At 38.7% G+C, this 22,179-nt stretch overlaps 1 protein-coding gene across 10 annotated transcripts; it reads left to right on the top strand.

The window, feature by feature from the left end:
• The first annotated feature begins 74 nt into the window (after nt 1-74).
• Nucleotides 75-20,948, top strand: FRRS1 (ferric chelate reductase 1). Of its 10 annotated transcripts, none has more exons than XM_063343939.1 (19): nt 75-233; nt 1,036-1,113; nt 1,264-1,423; nt 6,088-6,129; nt 7,813-8,008; nt 8,236-8,372; nt 9,608-9,702; nt 10,313-10,463; nt 11,311-11,490; nt 12,401-12,499; nt 13,058-13,205; nt 13,751-13,867; nt 14,660-14,775; nt 15,066-15,152; nt 16,108-16,205; nt 16,385-16,443; nt 17,155-17,298; nt 18,366-18,517; nt 18,623-20,948. In XM_063343939.1, the coding sequence occupies exons 3-19, from the start codon at nt 1,310-1,312 to the stop codon at nt 18,713-18,715; spliced, it is 2,028 nt and encodes a 675-aa protein (XP_063200009.1). In that variant the 5' UTR covers nt 75-233; nt 1,036-1,113; nt 1,264-1,309; the 3' UTR covers nt 18,716-20,948. The 10 variants fall into 10 exon arrangements, with proteins under 10 accessions (XP_063200009.1, XP_063200007.1, XP_063200008.1 ...); XM_063343937.1 differs by having other exon boundaries at nt 1,033-1,113; XM_063343938.1 differs by having other exon boundaries at nt 75-491; nt 1,033-1,113.
• Nucleotides 20,949-22,179: the final 1,231 nt, after the last annotated feature.

Here is a 22,179-nt window from a genome sequence, read left to right as displayed (position 1 = left end):
CCGGCAGCGGCCCCTGGCCCTACGGCTCCGCTCGCCGCCGGCCCCGCCTTCCCCCTGCGCCTCCTCGGCGGGAGAGCGCGTCGGGGCCGCCCCCCGCAGCCGGAAAAGCGACCGGTGCCGCGGGGAGAGCATCGAGCAGGGGGAGGCGGCGGACTGGCCCCCGCCTGCCGCTTTCCCGCCGCCCTTTGCTGCAGGAGTGGTGCCGGGGAGGAGAGGCGAGCCCGGGACTGCCGGTGAGCGGCGGCGCGGCGGGCAAGGCTGCCCCGGAGAAGCTGCTGTGGCTCCACAGCGCTTTGGCTAAACTCACGGCAGCGAGTGCTCGAAGTGTGGATGCTGCGAGCTTTTTGAGAACTATATGTGCTTAATAGAATACGGCAGCTGTGAAGCAGACTAAAACTTGATGAAATACCTTGTAGCTGCTGCTTTTCATGCAAGTATTTCTGAATTGCTGTAGGGAAAACTTTTAAGCCTGCTTGCCTTAATGAGTAAAGGTAAACTGGCTTATTTTGTCTGGAAGCCGCACCAGCCATGTTCCTCTTGCCTCTTGATTGCTTCTTAATGTTACCCGAATATTACTTTATTCTTTCTTAATTAAAATGCATAGGCGATGGCTGTGTGGTTACTGCTATAATAAATGCGCTGATCTGTAGCTGTATTTGTTTGTTAACAAACTATGTTGGTTTTAGGTCAGCCTGCAACTTTGGGTTCTTCATATAGATAAAAGTTTGCAAGGTTGGGGCCTTAAAGATTATCTACAGAGCAGCTGCACAACAGAAAGTTAAATAATCAAAGTAAACAACAGGGCAAAATCCTTGCCTCTTGTTCGTTCTTGGTGGGATATATGGAAAAAAAGGCAAACTTATCATATTCCTTTATAAGATTGCTTATCCCTGTCCCTTTGATAGGGAGTAAATGCTTTAAAATCATACTGCAAGTTTGTACCAACTTGTGCTTTGAAGAAGAAGGTATCAAAAAGTTGTGGTTTGTTTGATTTTGGGTTGCTGCCTCCCCCTGCTCCCCCAACTGCACCAGAAGATAATTAAAATAATTACTGAATATGAAACTCTGAGGCCTGTGGAAGTGGATGTCTGATACAGCAAGGGAAGCTGCAAGGTCAGTGCTTCATCACAACTTCACGCGCTTCAGCTGAAGTGTAGGGTCTTATGGGCTTAGCTTGGGAAGCAGCATGAAATGTGTGCCTTGAAGTAAAGAATGCTCTTATAAATGTTTCTTTTTTTGTGTGTGTACTGTTTCTTCTTTCAGACGAACTTCCTCTGATCCCGGGTACGATAAAGGTTAATACTGTTAGATGCAAGGCAAACAGAAGAGGTTACAATGTAGTGTAAGTTGCCTTGCTGTAAGGAGAAAGGCAATGATGATTTTACTCAGACTTGATTGCTGTAACACAAGGACTGGCTGTAAGGTAAGTACCTATGCTTAAACTGTTATAAAAAATCATTTCAGATGCAAAAGCCTTGAAGTTCTCTTTGGATATTTCCTGAGTAGAAAGACCAAGAAGTTGAGGTGTGTATGTTTTGTCATATTGTGTGTGTGTTTGTATTTAAAAGTAATGAATTATTGTGAATGTGAACACTACTTGTTTTCTGCCCTTGCTCAGTCCAGCTATTGTGATATGACCACATTTGAATGAGCAGGATAAGTTAACCCCAGCTCTTCCACTAAACTCAGAGGGAAGGTGACTCTTGGACAGCAGGGCTGTCTACTTTTGCTTTGTAAAAAATATATTTCTGAAGAGACATGGCATAAACACTTTCTGTCAATACAGCTTCTGCTAAAAAGCTTTTGACAGCTTTTTCCTTCTTTGCTTGCCCTCATGTCTGGTGATTCTCAGGAGAAAAGTTCTGGCTATGATAGTTTTTGTACCTTTGAATTGGCAATATGTTTGCATTGCTCCTCCTTTCATCTCCTCTTCCTTTCTGAAACTAGTTTTAGATCTTATACTCTGCAGCTAATGAAGTTCTGTTAAACAGCTGAAAAGATAGTTTCTGTGAAGAGAGCCCAAGTTTGTGTGTGAAAATTGTGCTCTTGCGGAAAGCTACCAGGGCTTTCTTTGCTCATACCTGCAGGGACTGAGGAGTTTTTTCAACACAGAAGGGAGTAACTTATTGGTCTCCATTTATCCGAATCCAGTTACTGTAGGATCCTGAGATGTAATCAGGAGAATAAATTCCCATGTATACTAAATATTATGAAAAGATTCACACTAAAATTTGGTACAGTTGGTTCAGGCTTTTAAAGGTTCTGTTCCCAAAATTACAGCACTCCTTTTTTTCCAACCATTTCTTATTCTTTCCTCGGCCCTCCTTAGGAGGAGAAGGAGATGACTCCTGAATGAATGGGATGATAAATTCCAAATGTTCAGACAAGCGTAGTTGTATTGCATTGGTACTTTACAAAAGCTGGTAGCTATTATTATAAGCAAACCGTATCTGCCTTGCCAGACAGAATCTCTTGAGGTTAAGCCACAGATAATTACTCTGGCCTTTAACCATTAATGTTTGAGTTATCGCAGAGGTGTTCTTGTCTTGTCATGGTCCATCATAGTATGAAGAATGGTAGCTATTTCATCTCCATAATAACTGAAATGGTTGTTTCTAGTTCACTTTTCCAGGAATATCTGTTGTAGGTTGTCAGGTTTTTTGGCTGCCTCATTTAAAATAACTGCTCTGTATCCCACTCCTGTTGAAATAACTGGCCATGCATGGAGTACCTTTAGGATTCCTGTTCTGATTTTTTTTTTTCTGCATGACTTTCCTCTGAATCCCTGGTGGGCTGTGTGCAATGTGAGTTCCCCCAAAAGGGTACTCTAACAAAAAAGCTCTATTTCTGTTTTGAGTTCTGACCTACCCAACAAACATATAAGACAACTTGTTAGTATGGCTCAAGAAATGCTTGACTGATTACTTTAGAAGTCATCTGTCGGTATTGAGTAAACTCTATATGAAATTGAATTTCACAGTTATAATCAAGTTCCATATGAAATAAATATTAATGGACGTTCCGATTACTCAGCTTCCTTGGAAAAGGTTAACTTCTTTCTAAAGCATTTTGCCCAAGTTTGGCAAGGGTGATGAGAAGATGACTGTCACTCTAATTTTTGGCTTTCTGTTAATTAGAGGGCTGTATTGTAAATGGCTTCAAGTACACAATTCTCTCCCTCCCTACGTTTGCCCCAAAAGTTACACGATATTTGGAACACTGTTAGAATTGCAGGTAATGATGAAGTTTCTTTGAATAAACTTGTTGTGAAGCTTTCTTTCCTGCCAGGGGATGTGAGTTATGTATTATACTGAGGGAGGGAATAAGAAATTTGCAGTCATGCTATAAACTAATGAGTGTTGAAGTATTTTTTCCATTTTATATAAAGGTATAAAACGTAGTGGTTTGAACAACTGTCTTACACTGTAATGATGTAGTATGTGGTACTACTTTTGATTTAAGGTCCAGTACTAATTTTGATTCAATCTATTTGTAGAGAAAGGACTCCTGGATCTTATTCTATCTTTGGTCGTGTATAACATACTGAAAAGCCCATGCATAGTACAAGGTTAAGTAAAATAAGCAATTGATGTTATGTGATCGTGCTCAGATTAAGGAGCTGGTACGCTCTGCATCACATCCTTGTAACATTGACTGGGGCATTTACTGATGCATGCTACTGCATGGTGTGCACCTGGCATGCAGGCAGGGTAGAGGAAGGAGATTGTACGTAATGCATTTATCTTGGAAAACAAGTCACTGGATAGTGCAGAAAGCCATAAACTTCCTGTGGGTCTTCTAGGCTGTTCAAATGACAGTAAGTTAAAAACACTGGAGGATCACCAGTTGAAAAATTCTGCAAGAATTAGCTTTTTTTTTTCATACAATTTGAAAGCAAAATCTATCGAGAAGGACAAATCTACAGTTTATAGTAAGTTATAGTGGCAACCGAGAGGAGTATTTTCAAATGCCTGAGGTAATAGCAGACTGTTCCACAGCTTACACACCTCAAAACTTAAGTTAGCATAGCTTCTTATTTTGAATCTAGCTTCAGTGGCAATGCTTGGTGATTTAAGTTTCTGACGCAGTTTATGTTGATCTTATCTAGGAAAAGATGATCTTGCAGAGATCTGCTGATTCATCTTTACTGGAACACAAATTAATGGTGTTTTTTTAATTCAGCCATGTTTTGGGGAGTAGAATAATACAGTGACAGGTCCTGTAAGATGTGATAGCTTTGATCAATCTCTTGGATCCTTCTTGGTACAGGTAGAGAACTGTTTTATTTTTACTTTATTCTTTAGAAGGCATTTATTCTTTTGTAGTGAGGTGAAGAATAATTCACATATCACACTTCAGCTTTCCTGAACCTAACCTCTCTGTAAAAAATCCTTTCCATGGCATTAATCCTAATGGTTTTTGTTCAGGATTTTACTTTTGTACGTAGTTATGAGATTTAATTGTCTTCCTCTGCTTTTTCCTGCAAAGAGGAATGTCAGAAAAAAGTTGCATATTTTACAGTTTATTGTACATTCACTTATTACAAACATTGATTCCTGTACCTCTGTGTGTGATTTAGTTAAACTTTTAGAGCTAGCTCTAATTCTAAATAACTACTCTGCATTGTAGTATATATGACATGCTAAAATCTCTAAAAATGCAGTCATTCCTGACAACATCACTTAGAGGGGAAATAACACTATTGTGGTTGTAGAACTCTAATCAGAGAAAAGAGGAAAGCATGTAATCTTTCAGAAGAAGAGGTATCTGTTTTATATCGGAGTGACTTTTATGTTGGAGTCAGTGTGCTGGTGGCTAACTGTTGTTCTTTGGTTAGGTTTTTTGTTTAGCAAAACAGATGATCTGTTGTGCAGATATTTGGTTGAGTGTGGATATAATTGCTTATTGATCTTCAGCCTGAGTATAAAGATACTTTTTCTTTTCCCTTCTAAGAATTGTTTATGCTGGATGTAGGTATCTTCTTTAGGTGTTTTTTAATATTGTTAATTTTCTGAAATACTAATGATACATGCTCTCAGCTTTCCAGACTAACTCACTTTTTCCTTCTCTTGGCAAGACTGTCACGTTCACGAGGGCATGACATATTGTTTCATGCTCTTGCAACAGGTACTTTTTTAGAGCTAAAGAGACATCTTAACCTGCCTATATGAGGAAGTTCTGGGCATTTCTTGAATTTCCCCTCTTCCTTCCTGTATGTTCAGATTTTGTGTCCCTGTCTTTCTTGCCCGTTATGGTTGGTATAAGACAACTTGTGAACAGGCCTTGGCTGAAGGCTGAGGGTGGGAGTGCATGTTGCAAAAGGGGGTAGGGAGGCACAGCCGAACTGGAGATGGCAAATAAGTGATTGTAAACATCTATTTTTGGCTATTCCAAACTACATTTTAAAATATGAAGTTCTGCTGGTTATACTAAGGGTTTTACTATGTTATTTGATTTGAAGTACAGAGTTCTTTAATCTGAAATTGAGGAATAATTTCTTAAAGCTTGACTTGTCTAGAATGTTGGCCTATTGTACTGTTTTGCCTACAGTAACACTTTAGGAGATATTTTCCTAAAAATACAAAACGAATCTTTAACCACAGAATGATTAGTGTTATAAGAGTGCTTCCTATCTTCCTTCTGCCTCTTTTACTGTGTAAGTAGAGAATGCAGAGTGTGATAACGTATTTCCAGATTAAACAAGGAGAAGGACTTCTTAAGGCAACTGAATAAGTGTAGTTTGAGGAAGGCTAAATTTTAATATGGAAATTGTTATTCTTTATAGGACCTAGCCCTCATTGTTGAATGTGCATAGAGAAGACCACTCCTTTACAGTTAACCCTGTTTAAAAAATAAAAAAGCTTTCAAAAAAATAGCTTTTCAGTACAAAACTTTTTTCAGTTCATTCAGTTTCATTCTTTTAATCTCTGCTGCTGCTTCCTTCTCTTCTGTAAGCTTTTGAAATGTTTTTTGAGCTTTTTGAGTCTGCCAAAGAATGTTTTTGTTTTGTTTTAAATCCCTACCACATCCTCTGCTACTTAAACTAGACTACTAACCTACTCTTTTTCTTATCTCTGCGGTATGCAGCCTTATCTCTTCTGGCAGCAACTTGTTTTGAAGACTTCATTGGTACGTATAAAAGCTGCTTTAACGTCACCGTTATACTGAACCTTAGTTTTTAGCTTTCTGTAGGCTTCCTTAACTTATTCATAAAATCACGTTTAGATTTGGGACAGTTTGAAGAAGTATTGGAACTAGAAGGAAAGGCTTACTTTAACTAGACGTTAAAGTTGTTATCATAATGTTATCTTGAATATTGGTGAGGAGGAGTTGAGTGTTGTTTTTTTTTCCTAGTTCCTGAAATATAACTGTTTAACCCCCTCTCCCCTCTGATATTCTTCTGTGTCCCGGTGTAATGTTGCTGAGGAGCTCTTATGTTGAAGTACAAATCTAGCATTGTCCTGGATATTGTGGATTTTTAGCACTGAATGTATGAGAACTTTGGAAAAGTTAATATTGATGTCTCTTGGGGTGTGTAAGACTAACAACAGGCCTTGTCTTCATTTCACTGCTTTTTACGTATCGGAGTTCAGCCTGAAATGGCTCTGTGCCTTCCTTATCTTCATGTCTATGTGTGCAGTCAGGGAACTTCATAACCTGATACTTCTTATCACTTCGTGCAAAATGGGCATGGCTCTTCCAGAAGGCAGACCTACTTGCCTCATATATGTTCCACTAGAGCTGATAACCCTCTTCTTGTGTCTATGGATTGAAAGGAAGTGTCTCTCTCTTCTCCCTGCCTGTTGGACATGCGAACGCTTTTCTTGTTGGCTAAGGCTTTCTGTGAACAAGAATACAACTGTAGACCCTGCATGCTGCTGAGTAACAAAACAATTACCACAGCTTTTCTGAAAGCAGTATAGTGACAGAGCAAAACATCGTATGATGAATGCTGGGATTAGGGCTTCATATAACTGTTTCAGGCTCTTCTCTACTACCTTACATGTTTTTCATGTATACTGTTCCCTTAACAAGAGCGTGACAAGCAGTGATGTTGTTTGACTAATTGTCTGGCAGTCCAATATCCAAAAGGAAGCATTCAAAGGAAAAGTCTTGTGCTTGTCTGCAACAAACATACATATTCCTTTGTCTAGATCTTAATACCAAATTCCCACTCTTTTGCATGTATAAAATCTATTTCTGACATTTGGCAACTTTAGTTTCCCTGCAGAAAGAAGAACTTGTTAACCTGGGAATTATTTGTCATATGTGAAGAAATAGACACGAGTTGTGGAAACAAAAGGCAGTCTGTAATGGTGCACAGCTTGGAGCTATGATTAATAGAAAAGTGAGCTCAGTAGTAACTATGTAGTTCCTCAGTACTGTGGACTTTTATAAATCAATGAAAACACGTTCTAAGATCCATCTGTCCTGTGCAGATGTTGAAGGGACTTGCCTTTTTTTTTTTTTTGAGAGAGAAAATAGGAGAGGTGTAAGCAAAAGAAATTTAAAAAGTGATGTCAAAATGCACTGAGAGAAAAAATCCATCCAGTGGAATGAAGGATTGTCTACTATCTATACTCTTGATAGCCTGAAATATGATATCTGTGAACATTCTTGCAGAGTCTGGCAGTTGTCAGAGGCACACATTACTCTTAACTTCTGCAGCTCAGAATGGTGTCTTCTCATGCATGCTTTTGTTTTAAATATGTCTTTAAATTTTGGTATCAACTTACTCTTCTAAATATGAGCGATGATCTGTAATATAAATGTTTATTGTGTTTAATTGCCTGTAACTCTTACTTTATATAGATGGAGCTGCCTGGCCTTGCTTTTGCTCTTTGGATGTTTATTTGCTTGTATGCACCTGTGGATGGCTATCCCAGTGGAAAAGTAAGAGAAGCCTGCACCAGCATGATACCCTGTCATGGTAGCTCTCCACAGCCGTCACCTGAGCACACCATTACAGTGAACGGGACTGAATTTAAACCAGGGGACAACATAGAAGGTATTGTGTCAGTTATAGCTGAAGAGTTTAATTTGTTTCTTTGTGTTGTAGCATCTCTGCTCAGTTAGCTCTACTAGATCTATCTGAGCAGTTGAACCTTGTTCAGGTGATCCCTTAAGCGGTCATTTGGTACCTGTAAAATGAGCTTCTGGTCGTCACTGTTAAAAATATTTTGTTCTTCCTCTGGAGAATATTTCAACTTACATTTATTTCCCTTCTTGCTTCAGTTCATCTGTTTGGACCAGATTTTGAAGGATTTTTCATACAAGCCCGGGATGCAGAACACCTGGATAGCCCTGCAGTTGGTTCTTTCATGTTAGTTGACCGGAGACTTTCTCAGCTTCTGACATGTGGCCGTACCAAGGTATAGTCTAGTGTCTTATAATGGGACATCAGGTGCTGAGGTGTTTGTACTAGACTGGATCTGTAATAGGAGAGAGCTAAGCTATGTAATCTTCTTTGAGCTCAGGAAGTCTCTCAGGAAATTGGTCTAACTTGCAGTATAGAGGCATGGCTCACTGCAACTCTTTCAGATGATTCTTACAAGCTGTTTAAACTATTCTGGTGGTAGAATGCTATTGACTGCTGCAGAAAGATGCAGCATTCGTAACATGATTTTTACTTGTGCACAAAGAATGTGTATTCCTGGTTATTGTACTTAATATTAAAAAGAGGAGGGCATCCTCTATTTGTTTTGAAGCATTTTCCATGCTTGTTAAGGACAGAGAAAAGGTCTTACAGCAAGGAAAGTTTAGATCACTTATTGTGGAAAACAAACACTACAATAGGCTATTATCTTTGGTGTTGCTCTGGTGGTTATTGTTAATGGAGCCTTCTTAGTAGCCTTGGGTTAGATCACAATCTTCAATATCCGTTTTTGATAAATTGATTCTGCCTTGTGTGAGAGAGATGTGAATTCTGACTAGTGCTTCAGCAACCTGCTTGAACTTTATGAACATGTACAGTGTCATCTGAGCTGGTGTGGACAAAGTTCTCAGTCTGCCTAGATGGTTTTTTTTTGTGGTTTGGTGATTGGTTTTTTTCCCCCTCTCTACTTCTACCACCTGCCCTCCAGCGGCAGGTGCATTCATCAGTGCTGTGAAGCCATGGGGATGCCTGGGCTGTGCCCTTTGTGGTCTGAGGACTTAGTTCAGTGCTGTGTCTGATCTGTTTATCTTATGCAAATAATGCTCTGACCCCAAGACTGCTTTTGCATTTTGTCCTCTGAAATACTAGTTCTGTTCTCTCTGTACAGTCATTGCACTATCTCTTCATGCTCTTACTATCAAAAAATGGAGGATTATCACACCATTTCTGCATTAACACTGCAGGAACCTCTGTCTCATCACTGCTGTCTTCTGTATTGAAAGACCTCTAGTTGTTCCTTTTAGCTTTAAAGTTTGTTTGTATGTCTAAGTTTCAGTGGTAGACTTCTGAGTTGATCATGACTGATTGGGAAAAAGCCAGTTGGACTAGGTCTGTGCAGTGTAACAGTGTGGTGTCTGTTTAGGATTTAGCTGTAGCCTGTGACAACTCTGTTAGCTGAAATCTCTGTGATGCATATCCACTGTGTAACTCACGATATGTGTGTGTTTTCAGAATTCAGCTGTCAGTCACACAAGTAAAGCAAAAAAGAAATATGTGAAAGTTTATTGGATTGCTCCTGGAGATGCACCAAAACGTGTGCAGTTTCTGTAAGTAAATCCAGCATTAGTTCCAGTTTATTAAAATGCAAATAAGGTAAACCGGTACCATTGTCTGTGTCAAATATTGGCTGGCAAACGAAAAGTATCCTTGGATTAATAGCCTGAAAAGTCAACACCTCTCACTCGCTGCGGAAGCTACATTAATGCAGACACTTGTTCTTTAGGGAAAGCTTGGAGATGATTAGTTTGAATTTTTTTTTTTTTTTTTTTTTTGCGGGGAGAGTAGAAGGGGATTTGGAGACTACTTTCTTTAGTATTTTTGGTTAACTGCTCACTTCTCATGCCTGTAATATACAGTATTAAGAATCTCTTTCTTTGCTTGTACCTAACAAAGTGGTATGTATACAATCCTGTTACACTGTTAGCTTTTTGGGAAAGAATGGATAAAATCTATGCAACTCGTCTCTGAGGTTGTAATCCACTGTGATTTCAGGCATTTTCCTACTTCAGTCCCTGAAGTCGTAGAGCTCTGGATAAAGATGGGTGTTTTACAAATAAGTTGAACAAACCATAGAAGCTTTTCATTGTTCTCTTTTGAAAGTACCAGTCAGCTGTTGATGTATACAGTAATGACTCTGTGTGTGTGATGTTTTTTAAGAGCCACAGTTGTGAAGAAATACAAGACCTTCTGGGTGAAGATTCCTGGTCCCATTGTTTCTCAGCTTAATGCTTTGTCCCCAGCAACACCCTTGCATGCAACATCAGAGGCTATATCAGCTTCACACCCAATTTCCTACTTATCAAAACCAGTAAGTAATTATAAACTTAAATAATGTTATCTTTAATGCTTGTGGTTAATGGAATTTAATGAAATCACATTGATGCATCCTATTGACAGAAAGGGAGAGATGATGGATGAGTAACTCTAGGTACTGGAGACCAAGAACATAGACAGCTACCCTGTTGTGTTAGTTGAGTTGCCTGAATTTGTGTGGGTTAATTGTTGTCACCCCACATGTGGGTCAAAAAGTTGATGGAATATTTAGAACTTAATGGTTAGAAAATATTATGCATACCTGGGACGAGAAAGGGGAAAAGGCTTGCTCTGTTCTTGACTAATAACTTCCTACTTACTAACTGCAGGCTCAGAAACTTCCTTCTGTGAGTTCATCTATGTTACTGACTTCCATTACTAATTCTTGAATGGACTGAGCAAGCATCACTATTCGATCCAGAATAAGTGTGACTTCTAATCCATGTATTTTCTCATTGCATGTCAGTGGAATTGCTACTTTAAAAAGGAAACAAAAAGCTGGTCTTCCCTTCTTTTCTCCCTCATCCTACAGCTGATATTGCCTCTCTATAATAGAATAATTTTGAAAAGAAAGTAAAAACTTCAGAGAAACTTCCTGTGGTTAAAATTTTAATGTCTCTAAAGTGAAAATTCAACTTGAGTAAAAGTACAGCTTGGAACTCAGCACCATTTTACCTACTAGCCCTCGGGTAATTGTAGGGATGGGTTAAGAGATCAGTGTGTAGACATAGATGGTGTTTCTTTGTTGTTCCTTATATGCTTTCTTGTATATGGGGTAGAAAGGGAGGAAGAAGAGGGAAACTGTCATTGTTTATGACTTGTTTGTTTGCTTAATTGTTTAGTTTAATGCATCAGGTTGTGGAAGTATGAAGTTCTGCATTAGGAACCCTTCCAGCTGTGATCCTGAAAGTGCTTCCTGTTTTTTTCTATCCTTCCAACAAGAGAAGAGCTCAGTATTTATTGAAATGAGTGGTCCAAGTGAAGGGTATCTAGCATTTGCATTGTCCCATGACCAGTGGATGGTGAGTGTGCTATTCTAGTTCTTTAGTTGCTTTTGTGATCTTAGTGAAGTTTGAACGGTACTCTAGCAAAACATGCATATGGAAAACTGAGATGCTGCTAGGTGTCACACAAAGTAACTTCTCTCCCATAGTGCTGAAGCACAGGTTGCCTTTTATAGGTGGATATTCAGTTTTAGCTCAGGAGTGACTATTTGCAGTAGAACTTCCCTGTGGATATCTGTCTTAGCAGAATCCAACCTGTATGATTGTACAGTAGTTGACTGGAATTCTTGATTAGATTAATCTATCTTTGTTACCTAGCTAAAACCCCTCACCTGTCAGAAGCTGAGTTGCTATACTTTCTGAAAGCCATTTGCATTTCATCATTGTACAGGAGTGACTCTGTTCAATCTTAAAAAGTGTTTAGAGATCTTTTTTCTAATTGGTGTTAAAATGAAGGGATGATGCTGTTGACAAACGCATAATACATAAACTAACAATTGCACAAAGGAGATGCTGTTTATATTCATGTCCCTAATGCGAGAACACTTAGTTTTTACCAATATTTCGTCTTTACAGCTATTAGGAAAACCTTAGCTGTAGACTATGTTTTTAAATAACACCAGCATCCATCTCTGTCTTGTCTGGTTTATTTAGTAAATTTTAAATAATCGAATAAACTTCTGATAATATGGTTGTTACCCTGGGAAGGGGAGAGTGTAAATCATAACGTGCCTTACTATGTGTCATCTGTTTGACTTAACGTGGTTCCTCTGTAATAGTGAAGTGTTTGAAAGCTGGGAAATAATAGCTTGACAGCTAGAGAAATCTTTCTTGGGTCTTGTTTCATATATTAAATCAAAGAGCTTTTGGAGACTTCCAGTAGTGGTTTTTATTGGGCTATAAATCCTTTTTCTTTTAAATTCTCCAGGGTGGTGATGATGCATATCTGTGTGTTAATGAGAACCACCATGTTCATGTGAGCACTGCCCATCTGAAGGGGCGAAGTCCTCCTGTTTTGGATTCAGAGGTACATTTGAAAACAACTAAGACACTTCCACAAGTGTAGGTTTTAAGTAATGAATGGTATGCTGCTGCTGCTTTGTGCTTTTATTTTGTACAGCAGCTGTAGCTAATAAGGTGGATCCATAATTCTTCAAGGTGAGATTGGCTGGGCTCTTACTTCCTAATAAATGTTACCTTTAGAAGTCTAAATTTAACTTTTAAAAATAAGTCACCGGGTCGGAGCTTACTCTATTGAGGAATTTTGTGCCTGTTATTACTCTGTCCCTTTGCTAGGGCGGCAGTTGCAATTGATATATCTTGGGTTAAAGTTTGGAAGGAAAGGGGAGATTGTTGTTATAAGCTGGAAAAATTGGTGGTAATACATTCTAACCCTTACGTTGCTGTATTGATTTACTGATAGTTGGTATGCAAGAGACTTTTATTCCCCACACCCCTCCACCTCTGATCGTTGCTGTTCTTTCTTTGTGTGCCAGTGACACTCTTGCCTTTTGCGGGGTTACTTTTAAGCCAATTACTCTGCCAGTCTGGAAAGGCTGGGTATTAAATGTCTCCTGTTTCACAGAATGCCCTTGAAGATGTGTCATGGAGGCTTGTGGATGGTGTTCTTCAGTGTTCTTTTAGAAGGAGTATTCGTCTTCCTACTTATAAAGGGAGATTTAATCTGGATTCCAGTTACTATATCTTCCTGGCAGATGGGGAAGCTAGTGAAGGTAAAGGACTTGCATGTGGCTGCTTTTCTTTGAACAGCTCTAATGCGTTAGTAATCCTTATGTAAGATACACCTTAGATGAGAATTGGTATCTGACCTAAGGTTTCCGAGTTTGAGGCACATAGTCCAGTCATTCTTACTGCCTTTCTGGATCATGGGTTTGATTTTGGAATTTATAGTAAACTTATTCATATAAGCGTGTTGTATGCCCACTTTATGCTGGGAACTGTTAGGGTCTTGAGAGCTGGCTACATCTTTTTGAAATGGAGGCTAGCATTAAAGGGAATTATTCTTTGCATCTTATGTGCGCAGGGTGAGTTGGTTCTTGTACATTAACTATGCAAGACAGCTTAGATGACATCTTAGGTTCTTGCGTGTCATCACACACTTGTGTGTCTGAACACATACTGTGTGTCAGAGACTTAGTTTATATGATTGTGCTCAGTGGTCACAACAGGGCTTGCATTCATAAAGAAGGAGTGGGCACACTTACAAGCGCAGTGGCTTTCATCAGCCATAAATTAACCACTTTATGTCACTGCTTAGGTGGACGAATATACAAACATCATCGCCAGCCTCTGATCACCAATGGAATATACAACGTCACAGGCCTTCCTCAGGATATTGGAGGTTCCCGGTCCCCACGCCTTATCAAGGCTCATGGTAAGTTGCAACGTCTGCTTTTGTCTTCCAGTTCTAGACTTGCTGAGACTGGAGAGCTAAGTTTTCCTCATTATTGCAGAGTAGGTATTTTCTCTTATCTTTCTGGCACTCATGTTATATATACTGTTGGCTAGCAAGATTTGAGACTGTGAAAACAGAATAAAGTTATTAATTTTTCATTTCAAGAATAGTGTTACAAGATTCTTTTTACCCAGGAGAATGAACATGCATTTGTCTTTTCTCTTAAATTTATAATTAGAACTCTTTTCTGTTTACCTCTTTCTCTCTGGTTTAATTTATTTTAGTTACATTATTGGTTTAATTCTATTTGAAATGGGAAACCCCTTAACTGACAGTCTAGAGCCATTGAAGTTAATGAGAGTTTCTTTCTCTCATGGTACTGGGTTTTAAAGTAGGCCCATGAGAGAACTGTCAGTCATTCGTTGTCAAACATGTTGTAAGAAATGTTACCTTTCATCCTCTGACATCTAAGTTCGTGATGGAACAGCATCTCTCACCAGTCTGTACTGACTGTACTGGCGTATTAAATGCATAGTAGCCAGAACTGCTCTGTCGTGCTGTGTGTGCATAGTATGATTATCTTTTATGTGGATGTTTCTGCCCTCTAGCAAGATAAGTGCTATAAAGTTGTAGTCTGAATGAGGCGATTAAAAACTTATCACTGGTAAATTCTGACCACATGCGTATGGACTAAACTATTACAGTCCTTGAGGGTGTATTTGTATGGAGCTAAATTACTTATGTTTACCTTGTATTTTTTTCAATTTTCAGGAGCGCTAATGTTCGTCGCTTGGATTACCACAGTTAGTATTGGTGTTATTGTTGCACGATTCTTCAAACCTGTCTGGTCTCATTCATTCCTGTTTGGAAAGGAGATGTGGTTTCAGGTGGGCAAAATCTCCCCATATCTGCAGCCATATTTTCTAGCTTTATTGTAAGCAGAATTATAAACCTACTACATCCAAGAAATAGGAGATAAAACTTGGTGTGCTTTTTTTATCTTTCTTTAATCTTATAGTATGGAACAATTACAAATCAGAAGTTCACCTACTTTACTAGTAAAAGCAAAGTCTAAAGAGGACACTAAGAACATCTTTAACTGTAGATCTGTTAAATGTATTTTAATGGTGTATTAAGAAAGCTGTAGAGTTTCTAAAAGCAAACTTAAATTTTCTAGGTGCATCGTATGCTTATGTTGACCACAGTCATGCTTACAAGTATTTCTTTTGTGCTGCCTTTTATATACCGAGGAGGTTGGAGCAAAGTAAGTGTGTGCTTTTGTTTTGTTTGTTAACTCAAATGTAAAGTTGGACCAAATGAATGAGAAGTCCACTGATGACTAACGTGTTACGGCTATTGACAAGGAAATTGCTGTGAAAGCTGTCCTTAAGTAGGCTGACTTCAAATCTTAGCAAGCTTTAACTGCAATTGAAAAACTTCAGTACTTTCCTTTCTTCCTCTTTCTCCCAAATAAAGTCCTTGCTCATGGTTTCTTTATGTACTAAATCAGTCTTCTCCCCATTTCTTTAAAGAACTTGAATTTGGTAAGGAAGTGAGGATGGGACAACTGTCTTGTTAAAGTGGTAAACCTGCCGGGAATAAGCGTTGTTATGAACTTGGACTTGAGTGACTGTATCCAGTGATTAAGCTTAGTCTGTAACAAACATTAGATAGATAGAGATTGTATACCTGTTGCTGTCACCTGTATAATACTTGGTGCAAGGTGATATCAGAAATCGGAAAATCTAGGCAGTACCTGAATTAAAGGTGTGAGAAGGTATGGTCACAGGTATGAGCTAGGGAAATCAAACAAAATGTTTCAGGGTTAAGATTAGAACAGATAGGGCGAGAGGGGAGACCAGTACTGGGCGGAGTTAAAACATAGGCCTCCCCTGAAGACAGAGGGTTGAGGATGAAGAGCTTGGAGCGTAGCTTCTACAGTCGTATTGCTCTCTGCTCTTCCTAAGGTAGAATTTCTCAATACAGCAAAAAGGTGGGACAAACCTTGGGCAGACTTACTGGTGTCTCATGCTGCCGAGGGGAACAATCTCCATCCAGCTGCAGGTCAGCTTACTGTGGCCTGTCACCTCTGCCAGTCAAAACAGTGCTGCTCCACTGTAACTTACTAATACAAGCATAAAGAAAACTATCAGCTCTTTGGTATTTTTTTCTGTATCTTTATATAGATATGGTATTAAAGAAAAATGTCCTGTGTTTAGCAAGCAGGTTTTCATCCCTATCTCGGCTGTACCGTGATGGCTCTGACAATCTTTCAACCACTTATGGCAGGTTTCAGACCATCTCGTCATGCACCAAGGTACTCACAACTAACTCATTAAGTTACAGTCACAGTAATTAAATACGCTTGTTTCTTTAAAAAAATCTGTTACATTGAAAAGATATCTTTAAAGTAGGTAACAGTGTTCTTTTAATTTTATTTTCTTTTATTTTTCCCCAAATTACGTAACCAATAAAACGCTTTTCCTTGTTTTGTAGGAGGCAATTGTTTAACTGGTTTCACTGGAGTACTGGTACGACAGCTAGAATACTAGCTGGTGAGTAGGAGTAACAGTTGTAAGTCCCTATTAAGTGATTCAAAGGAACTTTGTTCATTGTCTGGACTATTGCTCATCTGAAACATCTATGGACATCCAGTCTAGGCATCTCTGAAGATTCTTTTTCTTGCTGGCGATCTTCTTTGTAAGTTTTAGGTGTCTGTCAGGTACAGCTTTAGGCAGAAAAAGTGACTATGTAAAACCGAAGAGGTTACAGACAAATCTGAAAGATCTCTGTAATGAGGACCTGTTCTTATCTTGGATAACTTCTTTTTGTCTTGGAAGACCAGGATGGTGTTCTGACAGTAACATAGTTCAATGTTATTTAGTGGAGGAGGGGAAACTCACAGAACCAGAAGCTGGGCTTAATTCTATTAATAATGCAAGTTTCTACAGGCAGCTTATGCACAAATGTTGCGGTGATTGTGGTCTTGTTGGTAGAGTCGCAAATGCCAGTGATTGGGTGACTGGGATGTGATAGGGCACTGAGGAGAATGAAAACTATCTTGGCCTTCTCCGTTCCTTCCTGCCTTCCCCCTCACACTGCGAAAAAATTAAAGCTTTTAGCTCCATGGACTCCTTTAACCTCATTCCCCAAGCAGTTATAGGCAGTTCATGGGAAATCTATTGCTAAAGGTGCTGAGAGCATTTTTTTTAAATTACCCTGATACAGCACTCTTAGTGTATTTTTATCTTGTTTTTACTGACTAGTGGTGACTATGTTCTTGGGAATGGATCTACCAGCACTTGACCTCCCAGACCCATGGGACACCTACACAATGATTGGTTTTGTAGCTTGGCATGTCGGTACTGATCTTCTGCTGGAAATACACAGCTACTGTCTCGTACGTAAAGGTACAAACCCAACAAAACTTTTACTACCTTGCTTGCTGAGGATTGTGCAAAAAATATGTGACAGTGTTGACTGAATTTCAGGAGGTGTTCTTTGGCTTCTAACTTGGAAGCTGAAAGGGAATAACTTTTGAGTCATGGTGTCATATCTTCTGTAAAAACAAATATGGGAGTAAACCAGTTTTCAAGACTAAAGTGTTCTAGAAAAATTGGTTTTGTGCCATTAAATAGTAGCCTTTTATTCTTAAAACCATAGTTCATAGGGGCAGACTGAAATGCGTAAGTATTTTCCAAGAATCTATCACTGTTTGCCATGATTTTTATCCTGGATGGGTAGGTAAAGTTCAGGTTAATTCATGAAGATTTAGTCTCATTTTGTTGTGACAAATTGCTGGTATGAATGGCTTTTATTGCATGAGCAAAATGATCAGAAACTTGAGCACAAACACTTGCAGTTTTGAATGAACAGGGGAATGAAAGTGAAATCCCAGCTCCCAACATGTCTAGTGTGGAAACTGGTAGTAACTTCATTGGAAATTGTGAGCTTCACTGGCTGGTGTCACTGAGAGGAGGTGACTGTGCACACATAAATCACCAGTATCTATGGCAGAGATACTGCAGAATTGAAGAAGCATGATTAGTTAAGAGGCTGTGTAAGGTGGCACATGAAGAAGTAGTGATTATAAAAGATGTAAACTTAAATTTAACTGAAGTAATTAATTCCTAGAAATAGAGAAATGAACCTGAAATGTTTGGACAATGAATGTTCTTGTTTTGTCTAATGGAAAATACTTCTTAATGAAATCTAGTTTTCTTAAGATGAAAAGGAAAAGGTTTTAGATCAAACAAATGTTTTGTTCAGTTCAAAACTAACTGTTTTGATGATTCACTCTAGCAAGAGACAAAATGTTTTGCCGCTTCAGTGTCCAGAAGTTACTTTTTGTAGGTCAGCTCCAGAATAATTTTCACTTGTGCTGTGAGCATGATAGTACAGGTCATGAAACCCCAAATGAGACTTCCAAGTGCTTTTCAAATTGGATGCTGTGTAAGACTTAGTTAATTACTCACAGGTTCAAGACTTCTGCGGTGTCAAAGTGGGGAAAAAAACCTTCCTCTTAAGAGAAGACTTAATTGTGGTTTTTTTCCCTTCCCACTAACAGTTGAAGTGATAGAGGATGATAGAGTACAGATACTGCAGTCGCTCACATCTGCAGAAGCAGAGGTAAGTCACAATTTTGTAACTAACTACTGTGAGATGGGATGGTTCTTTATTTAAACCAATAAAAAGACCGACACTGTTATGGCTTTTCTTTCCCTTCTCTTGCAGGGTCGGCTGTTTAAACAGATTGTGTTAACCATCTATGTCTGTGGAAATGCGGTATTCCTCATTGCCTTCCTGGCAGCAATCAACCAAATATGAAATAAGTCATTGAAAATTTTATGATGAAATATTGTGCAGTTGAAAAACCTGCAAGGAATGCTTTCTATTACAGATTTCCCTCCAACATCTCCCTGAAGACGTAATTGAAGAATAATAGCACACGTGCATCATACTCGGTGTTAGGGAGAACTTGAATTCACATCTATAGAAGGATGCTGCAGTCTTACAAAAGCTGTCTTCTGATGGGACTTTTAATGGGAGTCTTTGCCTGAGTAAGAAATGAAGTCTCTATTTTTTTTAAGTGTGGTAATTAACTTGATTGAAGCTTATAGGTCAAGAAGACTGAGAAGATGTGCTGAAAATGCTGTTTTGGTAGTCATTTCCCTAAACCTTTTGTGAATGTTACTGGGAAAACTGGAAAGATTGATCAGGAATCTTACCATGTCTGTTCACTCTACTGTGTTCTAATGGCATGTGATGTGACAACTTCCTGCTCATGACAGTTTTGTGCATTAAAAAACCACCACCACACCATAGTGAAAAACTGTCACAAATGCAGATTGATGCATGAGCTAAATGCTGTTGTCTATCTTTGCAGTTAAATGCAAAAAATATTCTCTCTGCTCTAAGAGCAGTACACTTACACAAGCATATAGGTCTGGGAACTTCAGTCCTTTAGTAAAACCACCATTTGCCTCACTCAAAATACTGTTCTGTCCAGTCACCCTCAGTGCTTCTAAACCATAAAGAGAAAACCTGTTTGCAATATAAGTGCATTAAAACTAGTTGTACTTACCCAAAACTCAAGCACGAAGAACCGATCTCTGTGTATGGATTTCTGTGTTTTGCTGTCTTTGATTGCTTGTGGCTTCCAAATTTATTTTTTTTCTGTGAATAAGATGGATTTATGCCACTTAATGCTTAAATGGAAGTGAAAATATTTGATCAGGAATGTTTCGGTTTTATTTGTGCTATTGAGCAAAATGTAGATTAGGAGTTGGTCTGGCTTCAGGAAAAGCAACTTCCGTTAATGCTAAGCGAGAGTCCTTTGAGTCAGCATATCTAGGAGACAGAACTGTCTTTATAAGAATATGGGAGGGCTTTTTTTTTTTTTAGTCAACAAAATATTTATCTAAATATATGAACTAGGTACAGGGAATGGAAAGAGACTATATTGTTTAACTTCTTTGGTTTGTGGCTTGCCTGAATATGGAAATGGCATCTTGGAAATGAACCCTTGATATGCCATACAGTACAGTGCTTTGCATTTGTTTTTTGCTGCTCTGAACAGTTTGCTTCCACACTTCTTCATTTTTAATACTGGAAAGTATCGATTTTTAGTTGTTAACGCTTCAAGATATGCCTTCAGCCTAGGGCTACTAAGCTAGCTGTGAATAAAGGTGTTGGGAGTACTGGATAGAATAGTAAATAGTGAGGCCTGGCTTTGTGTAGGCTGTTAGAGCAACATCTCTGTAATACCTGATGGCCAGCTCTAACATACATAACACGTGGCTCAGGTAGTCGTCCTCTCCATTTACTAAAGCTGTCTGTTTCTGTCTCTTCCTCTACCTCCCCAAATCCACAATGCAGCCTGTTGCAGGGACAAGTCATATTCAGAAAGCTACAAGTAGTCAGTGATCTTCATTTTGGCTGCTCAAGTAACTGATTTAGCAATAGGAGCATTTATAGAGCTGGGATTAATCCCTTTGTCAGCGGCAGCAGCAGAGTACAAGTGAGTGTAAGTTGAATCGCCCCCGCTTCCTCCTGGAAGTTGGAAAAGTGATGTGCAGATTGGGAGTGGGGGGCTATGAAGAAATACGGCAAAATCCAGACTGAAGGGCAAGAAGTATATGTCTAACTGTAGATTTGTGGGTTTTTTAGAGAACTCTGATCTTGAAAGCCTGGGAATCAGAGGCCCATCTAGTGCTAAAGTTTTGGGGGACTCTTTCGTATACCACGAGTTTATAGAAGAAAATCTCTCAACCTAGGCACAATTGATGTCTTTTTAAATTAAAGCCAATGCCAAATTCTTTCTGTAATACAGTAGCTGTACTGTGTGTTGTTTCATTTTCATGTGACAATGAACACAGGTTTTTTAAAACTCGAATGTAAATATCTTAATAAAAGTTTTTGTCTCTTTTAGTGAGGTGAAAATGCTGTCAAATAGAAACTAGAAAATAATAGTCTTTTTTGCTGCTTTGCCTAGCAGCAAAATGGATTGTCTGCTTTCTTTGTAGATGTTGTTTTATAAATTAAAGCTATCTGAATGCTTCCTGGAGAACCTCCTATTGAAATTGAATGTTAAAATAGTTTCTCTCTGTACTGCAGAGCCTCTCTTCATCAAGAAGAAAAAAGATGCTTGTTCCACATCTAATACAGCTTTAAAGTTGGCAAAATTGTCAGTTGCTCTTTGGATAACTTGTTCCTTCCCAGTGCTAGCAATATTGCATAGTTTATGTGAGGCCTTATGTGCAGTATTGTAACTTATTTGATGGAAAGACTTGTTAATTTTGTGCAGTGTTTGTTCACATGTTCCTGCATGACTAGTAAGAGGAAGCAATGTGTCATAGTATCGTAGTGTCTTCTGAAGTTTCTGGTATGCTCCTTTGAAAACAAAGAAGAAAAAGTCCATGGAAGTGTTTGATATCAGCAGGAAAATAGGTGGCAGGTTGGTTCTAGAGAAAATGGTGGCTGATGTGTGTATATATCTCTTTTTTTTTTTTTTTTTTCTCGAATGATAAAATATTGTTGTTGCTTTGTTCATAAAGGAATCCCACTGAAGTAAAGAAAACTTCTTTACAGGAAGAGATCAAGAAGGTTTCAGTGTTCTCTTTTACGCTCAGATTAAACTTGTGATGACAAATCAACATTAGCATATTTCTTTTTGGGTTCTTCTAGACAGGCAAACACTCCCAGTCAAGTAGAAACTTGTGATCAGTCTCACAACAAGTAGTTTACTGTCTTGATTAAGTTGTTAGGTGCAGCCTCCAAATACCAGTCATCTGCTCTTGACTTAACTACAAATCATGTTTCTTGTATATGTTTTGAACGAAAACTAACTGATGCAAATAGCTCAAATGCAATGTAATTTACTGCTACTTTGCTTTACTTTATTATTTTTTTTTTTCCTTTTGCTAGCTGACATGCAGGCTGCAGAATGACCTAAGAAAAGGTGTGCTTGCTTTTTCTTCCTTACACTGAATGCTACGCTGTTTTCTGTTTTGTCAAAAATCACAAGATGGGGAGACTTCATATTCAGTGTAATAATGCGCATATTTTTCCTTTGCTCAGGTTTGGGAAGGCTAGAGAGAGATTGTCTGCCTTTTGTTTTCTGTCATGGTTTGTAACACTACGTGGCGCTCTTGTTCAAATAACGGATTGTTATTTTGCTTGCTTTCTTTAATCCGTCAGTGAGAGGTTGAAATGTGTAAAGGATGTCCAAAACCGGAAGTGTTTCTAGATGAACTAATCAGAAAAATTCTCAAGCTTTATGAAGAAACTCG

This window comes from Chroicocephalus ridibundus, chromosome 8 (genome assembly GCF_963924245.1).
Source record: "Chroicocephalus ridibundus chromosome 8, bChrRid1.1, whole genome shotgun sequence".
NCBI lineage: Eukaryota > Metazoa > Chordata > Aves > Charadriiformes > Laridae > Chroicocephalus > Chroicocephalus ridibundus.
This window is presented reverse-complemented; position numbering and strand designations above follow the sequence as displayed.

Bases quoted from the DNA above. Each gene is read 5' to 3' on its own strand.
- FRRS1 (XM_063343936.1), top strand. From the start codon at position 1,310: ATGCAAGGCAAACAGAAGAGGTTACAATGTAGTGTAAGTTGCCTTGCT. The intron at 6,130-7,812 runs GTACGTATAAAA...TACTTTATATAG, and splicing joins TTGTTTTGAAGACTTCATTG to ATGGAGCTGCCTGGCCTTGC. The intron at 8,373-9,607 runs GTATAGTCTAGT...GTGTGTTTTCAG, and splicing joins TGACATGTGGCCGTACCAAG to AATTCAGCTGTCAGTCACAC.